At 39.9% G+C, this 13839-nt stretch overlaps 1 protein-coding gene across 2 annotated transcripts; it reads left to right on the top strand.

The window, feature by feature from the left end:
• Positions 1 to 441: 441 nt before the first annotated feature.
• LOC104438068 (serine/threonine-protein kinase tricornered) lies at positions 442 to 11709 on the top strand. 2 transcript variants are annotated; one of them, XR_005549665.1, is made up of 14 exons: positions 442 to 689; positions 1977 to 2151; positions 3653 to 3736; positions 4204 to 4445; positions 4599 to 4842; positions 5486 to 5565; positions 6532 to 6616; positions 7525 to 7656; positions 7790 to 7903; positions 8303 to 8350; positions 10001 to 10085; positions 10936 to 10995; positions 11083 to 11236; positions 11321 to 11709. XR_005549665.1 is itself a non-coding variant. In XM_010051145.3 (13 exons), the coding sequence occupies exons 1-13, from the start codon at positions 487 to 489 to the stop codon at positions 11175 to 11177; spliced, it is 1647 nt and encodes a 548-aa protein (XP_010049447.2). In that variant the 5' UTR covers positions 442 to 486; the 3' UTR covers positions 11178 to 11709. The 2 variants fall into 2 exon arrangements, 1 of the variants encoding a protein (XP_010049447.2); XM_010051145.3 differs by having other exon boundaries at positions 11083 to 11709.
• The last annotated feature ends 2130 nt before the right edge of the window (positions 11710 to 13839 follow it).

Below are 13839 nucleotides of genomic sequence, written 5' to 3'. Positions count from 1 at the left end.
TTCTCCTCAGATTCGCTCTCGACCGTCGGATCTCCATCTCCGGCAGGGGGGCCCCACCCTGACCGAAATCTCGTCCAGCCTGTCATCGAGGTGGGGCCGCGTGATGAGCCGCGCTCCGTGCTGTTCTTACGTGCGCCACCCCGCTCCTCCTCCTCGCAGGAGGGAATCTATCGCCTGTTCGAAGCCCACGGGCTTTTCCGGCGCCGACCAATCGGGCTCCCCCACGTGTACGACGGACAATTTACACCGCGGGCGAGGGAGGAAAAAAAAGGAAAAAGAAAGAAAAGGGGAAAATACCCCAATGCGGGTGCAGGTTTTTAGTTCGTGCTTCGTTGTCGCGATCCCTTAAAAAAAACAATAAAAAGAAAAAAAGCAAAAAAAAAAAAAAAAAAAAAAGAGGACTCCAAAGGATTTCGCGAACCGGACGGAGGCGAAGGAGAGCTTTTTTCTTCCACGGCGAGAGGGAGAGAGAGCGCGGGAGGAGGCATGGAGAATCGCCAGGAGGCGGAGGGAGAGGCGGCGGACAAGGCGGCGGCGGCGGCGGTGGCGGCGGCGGCGGCCGGGCCAATGGAGGAGGACGAGCAGGAGATCGGCTCGAGCCTGACGATGGAGAGGGTCGCCGCGGCGAAGCAGTTCATCGAGAACCATTACCGGGCGCACATGAAGCACATCCAACAGCGGAAGGAGAGGTGAGCCCCCCTGTTTCCCCGTCCGCCGTTGCCTCGTGCATGTCCTTTCGCGAATTCCCGCGCCCCGTCGGAATTTTCCCTCGCGGATTTTCTCGCGCGTCTTCGTTTCGGGAGGGAGCGGCTTCGATGAGTCTGGCGCGTGGGATTGGGGAATTCCGGCGTTCGGCGAGGTTGTTTTGCTGGATTCGAGAGCTGGAAAATGCGGGGATTATAGGTCGGGAGCGCGTCTCTTCGGAGGAATCCGTGGGGTTTGCGCTTGGGGATTTCGGGACGCGAGTGCGACCTCGTCATTTCGGCGTGTCGATCGCATGCATGCTTTTTCCTTTGTGATTGGTGGTGTTGAGTCTCCATGTTGCTAGAATTGATTGATGTTTGCATTGTGTAGGATTAAATGCGAGTCGTCCTGGTCGAATATGGACATTTTTGGAAATGATTGTGGAAAGTTTGAAGAGGTTTAGGAAGTTGCTCGAAGGAGCCGATTTATTGTTCTTAGAGATCGTGAAACGATAAGTGGAGCCACCTTATGTTGAGTAGGAGCGGATGGTGGTTTAATATGTTGCAGTGGATGAATTCGACGTCTGATACTTCTATGAAAGGGCATGTAGCTAAGAAAGATAATGTTAGTGGCATAGAAGAAAATACCTATAGTGGTTATCCAATCTTAGGACCTTCGAATATGCTGCAGGAGATCAGGCGGGTACCTCAAGGAATGGGTATGTTTCCACGTCTTAACATTAGCATGTTGATAAATGGGCGATGACTACTATAAGCCGGGACATCTCATGAAGTTCCTTCTCCTTACACCTGAGGAGGTCTCTAGATGTCGGTGTTTATGTCTTCATTGTCGCATCCTGTTTTTTGGTCGCAAATGTGCTTCTTATGCAAAAGATGCATGATAACCTTGAAAAGAAAGAAATTTCAGAAAAGGTTGGATTTGGAAGCTAACGTGCTTTTTCAACCTTGAGATTGAGAAAGCTTCAGATGATGAATTTTGATGCTTCAGAAGATGAAATCCGTGCAGGTTAATGTGATCTCTGATAATTCTTTGTTCACTTCTCACACTTCAGATGATGACCTTTCTGATGTCTCTTTTGTCATGATGTCAATCACAGATGAATCGTTACATGCATGACTGTATATCAGTTCATGAAACGAGTTCTTGCCTACTGTTGTTAAGAGTGCTATAGTCATTGTTGATAATACAGATACTTGGATATCTTATTTTAGAATCCAGGACTGGTAACTATTTATTTTTCCTATTTTCCTGACGAATATTATTCACTCCAGGCGCTTGGTGCTGGAAAGAAAGTTAGCCTCTTCAGATGTACCCGAAGAAGAACAGATCAATTTACTAAAGGATTTGGAACGGAAGGAGACAGAGTACATGAGACTTAAACGGCACAAGATATGTGTTGATGATTTTGAGCTTCTTACAATCATAGGAAGAGGAGCTTTCGGAGAGGTTGGGTACTTGTTTTCTACATGTGCCAAACTTGAATCACTTCAATCAATAAATTTGTCTTTTAAAACCTGATGCTAAGTCAAACCAATAGTATGATATTCTTTTCAAATCTCAGAAGTTGGCTCTGTATGCTTTTTGATAGTCCACAAAATAATTTGAGTTCTAGAGGAAGTTCCTTCTAGGCACGCCAGAATGAAACACATCTAATGCATGCTATAATAAATTTATTAACAGGCCAGATGATTTCACGTGTGGGAACATGCACTTTATAATTTGAAACAGGTGACATCAGATTCATGATCAACAATATAGAGAAAAGGAAAAAGAATGTATCTTGAAAGGGATGTATGTATGTTGAAAGGGATGTTCTTTTCCTCTACCGATGTCAATCTGTGCTAGATGTGAGATCCTCTTGGGAATGTTAGTGCACTTATCAGAGCAATGTGGTTGAGTGATTTGTATGCTGCTTTCCTTGAATTCCGCATAAGTAGGAAATCATTTAGGAGATATTGAAGGAGCTGTTAGGTATGGCTTTATAATGGGAAGCGTCTAATTTGTGGGAACTTTTGTCGGAGATGCTGATCGTATGCTATCAGTTGCTTATCATGGAATAAAAACTAGGAGCGACAAATTTAAGTTTCAAGGATGATTATTGTTTAGGCCCTTAAGGGATGTCTTTTAGTATCAATATAGGTCAAATATACAGCAGATGTTTGTATGTATATGTCTCTCACAAATTACTGAAGGTGGAGTACTGTGCTTGTAGTGGCAATAAGTCTCTCAGTTGCCGGTGCTACCTTTTTCTCTTTCTACTTGCTTCATTGTGGTGGAAGCAGAACTTATTGTTGCTTTTGATGAATTTACTTGTTAAAGATATATACATCTTAAGCTGCAAACTCTGATATGCACAAGTCAAGATGGGTATATACTGATTCTGATGCTGAAGAAAGTGACTTAATCTGCTGTAATATGTTACTCTGGAAAAGCAATGTCAAGCAAAAAGAAGATTAGACCTCAGGTTGTGAGAATAATACATGCTAATGGTGGGGCCTAGCACTTTGCACCTCTATTTTTTGGGTTAGTTAAAAGTAATGTCAATCTCTGGAGTCCCTTAAGGGAAAACCATACTTTCTTGAGGTACAAGGATATGTATTGTCGCTTTTTATCTAGCATCCATTTATTTCTTATATAAGCTGCAATGCAACAGGATAAAATATAGTTGCATGGGCGGCAACTGCGATAGTAATGTTTCCTTGTCATTTTTTCTCCACTCGACTTTTAGCATCTTTAAGGAGTTTTGATTATGTTCTGCTAGTTGCTAGGATCACTCTTGGATTTGGGGGGTGGGAGGAAGGGGGTGGACATGTTAGGTTTCAAAAAGATGCATGGTTCCACTTAGGCAAATGTGGATACGATGACACATTAATTACATTTGGCTCGAGGACATTTCTTTCTCCCTGTTTTTCATTGAATGCTAAAACTAAGGTGCATATGGATGCAGGTCAGACTTTGCCGTGACAAGAAATCAGGGAATATTTATGCCATGAAGAAATTGAAGAAGTCAGAAATGCTTAGCCGAGGCCAGGTGAGATTTGAAATAGCTTCATGACTTACACTGGGTAATTTTCCACATTGTCAGTTCCGTCATGCAGATAGTCTCCTTTAGAGAAGGAAACACCAAGTAATATAGCATGCTTGATCATTTTCAGTGATTTATTAATTGTCATTGGCTTGTTTCATGATCATGGACGAAGTAGAGATCATACTACTTTCTTTTGCTAGTAGATAACAAGCACATTTACAAATTCCTCATTTCTTACGATGTGGCACAGATTCCAATTGCGTGGCGACTGGCCATTCAGCCAGGCTAACACTATACTACCTTTTTCTTTTCATTTGTTTTCTAAGTGAATGATGGTTGGGTCATGATCCATTGTTCCTGCTCCTCCGTTGGCTATGCCATAGTAGAGAATATTATTTCTGTGTTTTCATACTTCCTGTTCTTCATCTCGAAAAGACGTGGTAGTTACCTTGATGTTTTTTGTGTTATAGGTTGAACACGTTAGAGCTGAAAGGAATTTGCTTGCAGAAGTTGCCAGCCATTTTATTGTTAAACTGTATTATTCTTTCCAAGATGCGGAGTATCTATATTTGATAATGGAATATCTGCCTGGTGGTGACATGATGACTTTGCTTATGAGAGAGGAGACGTTGACTGAAACAGTGGCCAAATTTTATATTGCTCAAAGTGTTCTTGCCATAGAATCCATTCATAAGCATAATTACATTCACAGGTATTTTTTTTTTCTTTTTTTCTTCCTGTGGGCGACTCTTCTACCAGTAAAACATTTTGATTCGGTTCCTCTATTAATGCAATATGTATCAATGATTTCTTAATACTGTTCCTGAGTAATTTGTCTTTAACCTATGTACTTTTCTTTCTGCAGGGATATAAAACCAGACAACCTTCTTTTGGACATAAATGGTCACATGAAGCTTTCTGATTTTGGTCTGTGCAAACCTCTTGACTGCTCAAATTTATATTCTATAGATGAAAACGAAGCCATGGATGATGGCAATGTCGTTGAATCGATGGACATTGATGGGCGCTTTCCCGACACTAGTAACAGGGGCCACTGGAAAAGTCCCCTCGAGCAGCTTCAACATTGGCAGATAAATAGGAGAAAACTGGTATTGCCTAGAAACCTGACTCTTTGAATTTATATGGTACTAGTGCATGGTATTGTAGTTCTTTTTTGTTTTCATATGATGTCAATAAAATTAATGTATCTATAAAAAATTACCTTTAATTGCAGTAAGAAATTAAATCTTGCATTTTGTACGTGAAAGCATTCCTGCAAGTTAAAAGTGTCCTTTCCTCTTATCAAAAAAAGGACCAAGCTATATGTAGATGCCTCTGTTGGGTTCTTTCTATTTGCAGTGACCTTTATTTTTAAAGTTTCTTTATGCATTTGCTTTTAATGTTTGGGATTTTGACTTTTCTTTGATACCAAACAGCCTGATCTCTTAAATGCTATGAATATGGACTTTCAAGATAATTTGTATCAAGCGGAACGTTTTATGCATTTTGACATTAAACAATCTTTTTCATTGTAGCAGTAAAGTCGATTTCTTCAAAAATTGGAAAAATGGCTCTATTATCCCTTTGACCACTAGGTTGCACACCTTTAGTCCATTGATTGGAGGTAAAATTTTGGTCTAGTTGCTATGTTCAAGTTCTAGTCAGTCTCATATTTCTTTTTATCTCCAGTAATCTTGTGATCCCAGAAAATCTATTTTATCCTATTATGATTCTAATTGCCTCTAATGATAGGCTTTTTCTACTGTTGGCACACCTGATTATATTGCCCCAGAAGTTCTGCTGAAGAAAGGATATGGCATGGAGTGTGACTGGTCAGTTGATGATTCTGTAGATACTCTACCTTGGCAATTATTTTAAATAACAGTTGTTTGTCTTAGTTCTTGGTATCTCTCACCTGACCGATTAACCGTTTATTTAAAATCAAAAGCAGTTCTTTAGATGAGCATCATGTATAAACTAGAATTAATACAAACTCCATGTTCCCTTAAACAGTACATCCACTTAATGCATGCTGGAAATGTAATTTCTCATAGAAGTAGATTGAGTGTGCATCTTTTCTGTACTTGTTAATGATTCCATTCACCTCATAAAGAAGATGAACAAAAGGGTTTGCACTCTAAAAATATTATTGGAAGGGACTATCGGCACAATGGAAGAGAAAATCACTGTAACTGACAAGGACATAATTTCTGTAATATCCTATTATTTTAGTGACTTATGCCAGGAAGTAGCAAGTGTCATTCTCCTTCTAATTGATTTTCGTCTTTGTGGGGACTGTTTGGTTTTATCATTTGTCAGATGTCACATGACATGCTTAGGAGATGGTGATTTATAATGTCTATTGGCATAATAATTTTATAGATTCAATGGAAGCTTAGCTGCATTTGCTTGATAAGTCGAGTGAAGGGAATAGAGTTAAATTAAAGGCGTCAATGTGACATAAATTATTTTAAAGAAAACTTGACATTGTTTTTTGAAGGAAAATGCTTCAGTGGAATTTGGATTATGACTTGACTATACTGAACTTGAAAGTGCTCTATTTTTGTTTAAAAGAAAAGGAACTTGTTTAATTTCCCTTACCAGGCACAACTCAATGACTTATAGGCCTTGAAGGCGTTTTCTGTTGTGTGTGAATTTGTTTGTTTCAACAATGATGCCACTAGATACTCTCTATCATCTCTAAATGCATATTTAGGATTCTGCGATTCTTATGTTAGGATTGATTTAAGTAGAGCTGAGTTTCTTTGATGACTTCTTAATGAATTTCCTCATTTCAGGTGGTCGCTTGGTGCAATCATGTATGAGATGCTTGTTGGTTATCCTCCATTCTATGCAGATGATCCAATAATGACATGCAGAAAGGTCAACTTTCTTTCTTGATTCACATTAATGGTATGCTTTAGTCGATGGGATTTAAGAGAAGGAAAAGGATTTGGAAAGAAATCATTTTCAAATCATTTATCTGAAAGATCTTTAAAAAGAGGGAGAAGAGAGAAAGAAGTGATTTGCACAGATTATTTTAGAGGAATTGAATGATGATGTGAAGGGAGAAGCATTATGGAAGCTGAGGAATGGCTTCTATCATTTGTCCTTTTACTTTTTTATAACAAGCAGTTAAACTTTTTATTTTCCCCCTCTAATTTTCCAAATGTAGTTTTTCATGAGTTGTCCCTATTGTTGGTTTTAGGGTCTTGTAGATGTAGGATGTGGTTTATGTTTTCAGGTACAAGTAATCAGAATGCCGATACATGGATGTTTTGAAATGTTTAATGATGTGTACTAAGTACTCACATTAATCTCCCCAATGCAAAGTCTATCTTTCCTTCAGAATGTGAATCCATCTTTCCCTTTGGATCAATTTCAACTGTTTCAGTTGCATCAGGCCATGATCTGTCTAAAGAGATATGTGTCCTTGACTGTGTTACACAGCAATCTCTCTTCACGTCCTCATGTACTGAGAAGATCGCTGATTATGTTACAACAATAGAATTTATTCTATGGAATTCGGTCCACTGGATTAGGAAGAGGGACACTTTGTGAAGATGCTGAGGTTGAAAGAATGAGTCTTGTCAGTTCTTTCTCTCTCAGAGAGAGAGAGAGAGAGAGAGAGAGAGAGAGAGCGAAGTAGAGGAGTGATTTTGCTCCCCTTCCTTTCTTAGCAATTAATTAATTCTATCCATCTGTTTTGCCAATTTGAGTGAGCTTCTTTTCCCAAGATTGTTCCGTCTGTTTTAGCTTTTCAGTGATGTTTCTTTTTTGCTTTTTTGCAGATTGTACATTGGAAAAATCATTTAAAATTTCCAGAGGACGCCAGATTGTCACCTGAAGCAAGGGATTTGATCTGTAGGCTTCTTTGTGACGTGGATCACAGGCTTGGTACTCGAGGGGCAGAACAGATCAAGGTATGTTGTGTTGTTGATTTGATGTAGCATCACTCTAAATTACGCTGAAGTATGCTGCATTAATTTGGTGGTGCTATTCCGTTTCTTATCACTTTTCATGCATTTGCTTATAACTCAAAGCTGAACTGATCAGGCTCATCCTTGGTTCAAAGATATCGACTGGGATAGACTTTACGAAATGGAAGCTGCTTTTAAGCCGCAGGTCAATGGAGAACTTGATACACAGAATTTCATGAAATTTGACGAGGTGAATGATGCTAGTGTACTTTCACTTATCTTTTATGGAGGTCATTCTTTGTGGTTGACTATCAAATGGATTTTCATGTTACTTAAGAAGAGGTCATGACATAATGCAATTAGTCAACACACTCCATTCCTTGATATCATTGCATGTTCAGGAATCAGATAAGGTTTCCAATGGCAATGTCCTTCAATGGAATGGACATTTTTTTTCTACCAGACATAATTTCTTTCATATACTTATATGAAATGATTTTGTTAGTAATTTCTTGATCAATTGTTTGAGCAGCGGTTTTCATGCTTTTACCTCTCCTAGTTAAGTTTGTGTTGTCAAAATATCTCCAGAATGACCATAGATGTTCCAGTTTAACGGTATGTTATACTAACAATCTGACTCATTGAATAGGTGGAACCTCCTATGCCTTCAAGGACAGGATCTGGACCTTCAAGGAAGGTAAATATTGTTCAGTGGGGAATATAAAACGCTCGACTAGATTGATATGATTTTTATGATTGATTGCTGCTGCTGTTGCTCATGTGTTTAAGGTGAAAAGAGCAATTCATGTTAGAAATTTCCTCATAAGACATCTAAGCATTTTACATGCTATGTGGACATTAGATGACAATATTCTATTGTATGTAAGTTAGATGGGGTGAGTCTAAAATATCACTAGTAGGAAGCTTGAGAAACAACTGTACTTTTCATAAATCTTTTTTGTTTATCCTGAACCTTCTAAAATATGCTGCCGGATCTTTTGGATTCTTCAGGAAAGAACAATTGGCACGACATCCATCTTTTCAGTAAAGAAGAATCTTTTCTTACGTAAAAAGTTATTTAAACTATGCATTTTTGCTGGTACTCTGAGAATATAGAAATATCCTATTGCTTGACTGGAAAATCACTTATCTTCTGTCAACTTATCTAGTTGTCTTAAAAGACAAACCACATAATTGCTCTTTTCCTATGTATTTGAATCTAATCGCTATCTTCTTCTTCTTCTTCTCTCACGTGCACACACTGGCATTAGCGGGTGACAAAAGATGGGTGCTGGGGTTTTGAAATTGCACATTTCCTTGGAGAATTGGTTGGATTGATGGCTGCTATAATCTTCATTTTTACCTTTCGCGGATGTTTGCATTCTGCCATTATACACAAGGAGAACTATCTATCCTTTTTACTTTGGTATTCTATAAGACAAGCTGGAAGAAAGTACCATTCGACCTTGCGGCGAAATTACTTTGCACACACAACCCATAGTGCCACCAATGTTATGTTATGGCTGACATCTTCTGAGTTCTGCTGGGAGAGGATTGGTTTGTTTCAGCTTCTGATAAGTACTTTTTCTTTGCCTCCAAAATTTTTGAAAACGACAAAAATTTGTTTTAAATTTAGAATAGATAAATATATTATCCTGTCTACGTGTCCATGTTTGCATGTCTAAAAGTTTTCAGGTTTTTGACATGAAGTAAAAGCTGAACTTCAAAGCTCCAAGAGAAGGAAATGGCAAAAAGCTAAAAGTAAAATTTACTCTAAAATGACCCTGGTAGTAACTCATGTCTCACATGACATTCTTAGGATGGATTTGGCTGAAATGATCTCATTGCATGGCTTATGGGTTCCTCAATGTGCAATATATAGAACAACGCTGACACTTAATGTGCTGGTGAAGATGTGTGGCAGTGGTTAATTCTGCTTGTTGATTGTTCCAAGTGTCATCTATGGAGGATGCGCAGGCTACTAGACCTGAATAAATCTAAGTGTAGGTTATTAAGCTTTGAGCCAACTCCCGTGTTTACTACGTAGGGAAGGCGTGTGTTGACAGTTTCGGGTGAAACTCACAATATTCTTTCTCATCAGCATCAGTCATATGATTAACACATAATGGAGAGTAAATCATACAGCTTAAAAAACTTTGGTTATGTTTGGTGAATTCAGTTCCAATAAGTTTGAGTAGGATGTCATCTGCCAGTCTACTTGTTGTTTTATTTTCTTTTCTGCCATTAAATGACGTTGATTTGCAGATAACTTATTGTTTTTGGATCTTTAAACTTGCCATGACTATGTGTGAGTTGCCACCTTATGTTATTCTGTGGGCTATTGCAGATGTTGTTGACACCTAAGGATCTCAGTTTTGTTGGGTACACATACAAGAATTTTGAGGCACTTAAGGGGGCTTATGATCTCTATGGTATGGGACTTGAGATTTTTCAAATACATTTCCTCCATTCTGAAATTTCAGTCGCCTTAATCTCTCGATGCTTTTCTACATGAAGCCTGGGCAGTATGTTCCATGGAGTAGTTCTTAATAATGATATCTGTTCAGATGTGATAAGCTTGTTGAATGGAGTACAATAAAAAACAAGGATTTGGGGTACTAGTGAAGCATCATCTATACGGATTTACCCTGCATTGACAGCGGCATAAGTCCAGCAGCACCTAAATCCTATGTATATGCCAGATGAAATTAGGAAAGATGCTATTATTTTAAACATGTATCATAGATAGACTGATTACTCGAGTGATGGCAGGTTCCTTTGTTCGTCGGCTCCTTCTATTAAACCTACGTATACAAAACCATTATGCATTTGTTCCTGAAGTATGCTTGTATTTTATGCTTTGGAGAGACGGTATCCATGTTTAATCTCACTAGCACCTATATGTAATTCTACATTAGTCAATGTAAAATTTCTTAGAAAATTATGGAAAGGCAAATGATGCAGTAGCAGAGAAAGGCCCTAGCCAACAATAGTTGTCGATTACTGTTGCAGCCTAACCATTAAAACAACTGTGTTAGCCTAGTGTTAGCCTATCAAATGTCTCCCTATGCATGACTGATTAGTAAGCAAAAAATGAGAGAAAACCCCAAAGGGTGGGAGTTCTGACCTGATCTTGACATTTATTTGGGTTCTTGTAATTATGTGACTAACAAAATTGTCTCATATCGACTCTGCTAAATGCCCATACATGCCCTGTTCGTCTGATTGGTTCTTGATGGCCTTATACTACTCTTTGTTTTCTTTTTGTTGGATGTGGAGTAGTCCATTCTGACATGAAGAGGAGTTCATCACCACCACGGTCATCCACCGACTCATTCCAAAGTAACACCTCACCAACTTCACTTAACATGACTTTTCATGCTTTCCAATTGATGAATGGCAAGTTAATTTGATCGTGCAACTTTTCAGGTGACACTGGACTGGGCTGCTCAACTGTCGAGTTGACCCCTGACAGCCCCGAAAAGCAGATGCTTGCGTCGCAAGGGGACATGATGCCGCAGTGAAGAGCGGCCAACTCCACAGATCAGCTTACATAACAGACGATCCAGATCCTCGCAGCAGGGTGAGGGGTGCACCTGCTTATTTTTCAGTCAGGTTTCGCCCCAAGCTACGTTACTAATAACATTGACTGCCTTATATCCCGCAGAACTCAAGCCGATGTATAGTAATATTGGAATCTTAGGCGATGTTAAAAAGCGTCTGTACGTGTCGGTTGGTAGCCTTTGACGTTTGAAGTTTTGCATCGACGTAGGAATTTTTCGGTACTCACTGGCTGTCCAGACTACCCAGGTTGGCAGGGCTAAGACTTGCCTTCGCTTGTGGTGGGTTGGGCCTCGTTCTGTGTCTCTTGCTTGTTCCTAGCCTTGTAAGGTACCTGTAATTGCTCTTAACTTGTGTCGAGCTGCTGATGGATCGGCGGCGGTTGGAAACTACGACTTGAATAGGAAATGAAGTGTTATCGAGTTTTTGCAGCCGGAACTTGGGTTGTTGTACTTTTAACTTCTCCTTATATTCATATGCGTGATTCTGCTGCTACATTTTCATTCTTATCTTCTCGGTCGGATTTTGGAGATTAAGAGGAAATAATGCTCGAGAATTTGTTTCCTGCCCCCATCTTTGTTCCTTCATGCATTGGACTGTGACCCCGCATTATCTGGCAATTTTCTAATGACGACCGCCTCTCCGAAATGTCGATTTCACCTGCTGAATACAGAACACAGTTGTCATCGGGGCCGGGTAGTTTAGTGCATGTTGCCCCACGACCGTTCTGTCACGGCACAGGCAAGGAATTGCCTGAAAAGAAATGCGAAATCGGACCATTGATCTTCAGATACATCGGGGGCCAGGGGCCAGCGATCGAGACCACTCCTATTTGTGGCAAGTGCTGCCACGCTGGTAACCCGTCTGGTCCTAGCCGTCTATATCCTAGAACAACTGTCATTCGCTGTAAGCATCAACTGACTATACCACACATTCGAATTAAGGCGAATTGACAAAATTTCACTGCATCGAAAGACCTCCCAATACGACTCGTGCCCTCGAAGGCACGGCTGATGAGGGGAGCAACGGCTGATGAGGGGAGCTTCCCTGTCTTGTCCCTAATCAAAGACGGCCTTGTCTGGTCCGGTGGAAAAAACCGTCTGTCTTGGAGAACCTTCTCCGCGATAATTATTGCGTGACGGCACATTTCCTGACAAGTGTCCCGTCGAGCTGTCTCGATGGGGACGATATTTTCTCGGGACGTTGGAAAGCACCATGCCTCTCCCTTCTAGAAAAGGGTACCAAAACATCATCAGATAAAGTCAAATTCCACGTCCCCCGAAGGTTTTATGTGTTTTCCTGGGGTTGGCCAGACCATAAATTAGAGAGAAAGGAGGGGCGGAAGGGTTGCGTTTAAGGAGCCTCGGACAGGTGTTCCAAGAAAAGATCCTGTCACATCGGCCTCGCTATTAATAATTGACTTCGTTTTTTCCTTAGGGTTGCTTACATCCGTGATCAACTCGACCGACGATAAGATCGGCGTTCTCTCTTCACATTTTCCCCGTCCTTTTCTGCTTTTTCTTTAATGACAACTTCCGTCGACGTGTGCTTTTGGTCCCGAATTATGGAAATACTTTTCTCCCGTAGGATGTGACATTAGCTATTTAAAATATTAAAATTACTTATTGTCGCGACAATTGATAAGGTCTTGTTAACAAATATCGCAACGGTTGGTAGGGTATTGTTAATAAATATCTCACCAGTTTTGAGTGATTAATTTTAGGTTTTGCTTGTTTTGCAAAAAATATTTTTCAAAAGAATATTTTTCTCGTTTCCTACGTTTATTTTGCTTAAAAAAATAAGTTAGCAGAAATTATTTTCCTAATCAATGGAATTTCCTATCAAAGATAAATTCAGGAAAGATTTTTCCAAAATTATATGTCAATACTTGAACTAGTAACTCTATGTTTGGGCATCGGAACCCAAACTCTCGTTCTCGAGCTCAAGGCTCTGGTGCCTTGTCCATTTACACCGAGCCTAAGACCCTGGCCATTGCACTTGGATCCATCAAGGTTGCGACTGGGAAACTAGTGGCTGTGCTCGGACTCCAAGCCTAGTAATACCAAGGCCAATTTAAAAAAAAAAAAAATCAAAGTTTTAAAATATATTTTCTCTCTCTTTAGCCTTATTCATTTGCTAATCACCTAGCCTCATGCAATCAACCTTAGGCATGAGTGAGCGAGGTTTGAGCTCAAGCCTCGCCAAGGCTAGCAAGGCTCGAGGTCGCCAATCTTAGGCAAGCTTGACGTCATCACATCTCATCAAGCTCGAGTCTCGCCGTATCTAAGTGAGACTTAACATCGCCTAAGGCAGCGAATAACCAGAGCTATCGCTCACTACATTAAAAAACTCCATTAAATGAAATGGTTGTTGGTATTTGCTCCAATAACAAATCATTGGTTTAAATTTAATTAAATAACTAAATAAAATAGATAGATTTTTCTAGGACAAGGCTCACCTATGGTACTCGGTGGCCAGCAGAAGGAAAAGGAAAAAAGAAGAAGAGAAAAATCATTAAAAATTCAAAAAATTTTAAAAAAGATTATAAAAAATTTTCACGTGAAGGTAGCCAAGATCACATAGGACGGTCAACGTTGTTATATACTATTTCAAACCAGATGAGAC

This window comes from Eucalyptus grandis, chromosome 3 (genome assembly GCF_016545825.1).
Source record: "Eucalyptus grandis isolate ANBG69807.140 chromosome 3, ASM1654582v1, whole genome shotgun sequence".
NCBI classification, from domain to species: domain Eukaryota; kingdom Viridiplantae; phylum Streptophyta; class Magnoliopsida; order Myrtales; family Myrtaceae; genus Eucalyptus; species Eucalyptus grandis.
The sequence above is the reverse complement of the archived record's forward strand: the minus strand, read 5'-3'. Positions and strand labels throughout refer to the sequence as shown.

Bases quoted from the DNA above. Each gene is read 5' to 3' on its own strand.
- LOC104438068 (XM_010051145.3), top strand. From the start codon at position 487: ATGGAGAATCGCCAGGAGGCGGAGGGAGAGGCGGCGGACAAGGCGGCG. The intron at 5,566-6,531 runs GTCAGTTGATGA...TCCTCATTTCAG, and splicing joins TATGGCATGGAGTGTGACTG to GTGGTCGCTTGGTGCAATCA. The intron at 6,617-7,524 runs GTCAACTTTCTT...GCTTTTTTGCAG, and splicing joins CAATAATGACATGCAGAAAG to ATTGTACATTGGAAAAATCA.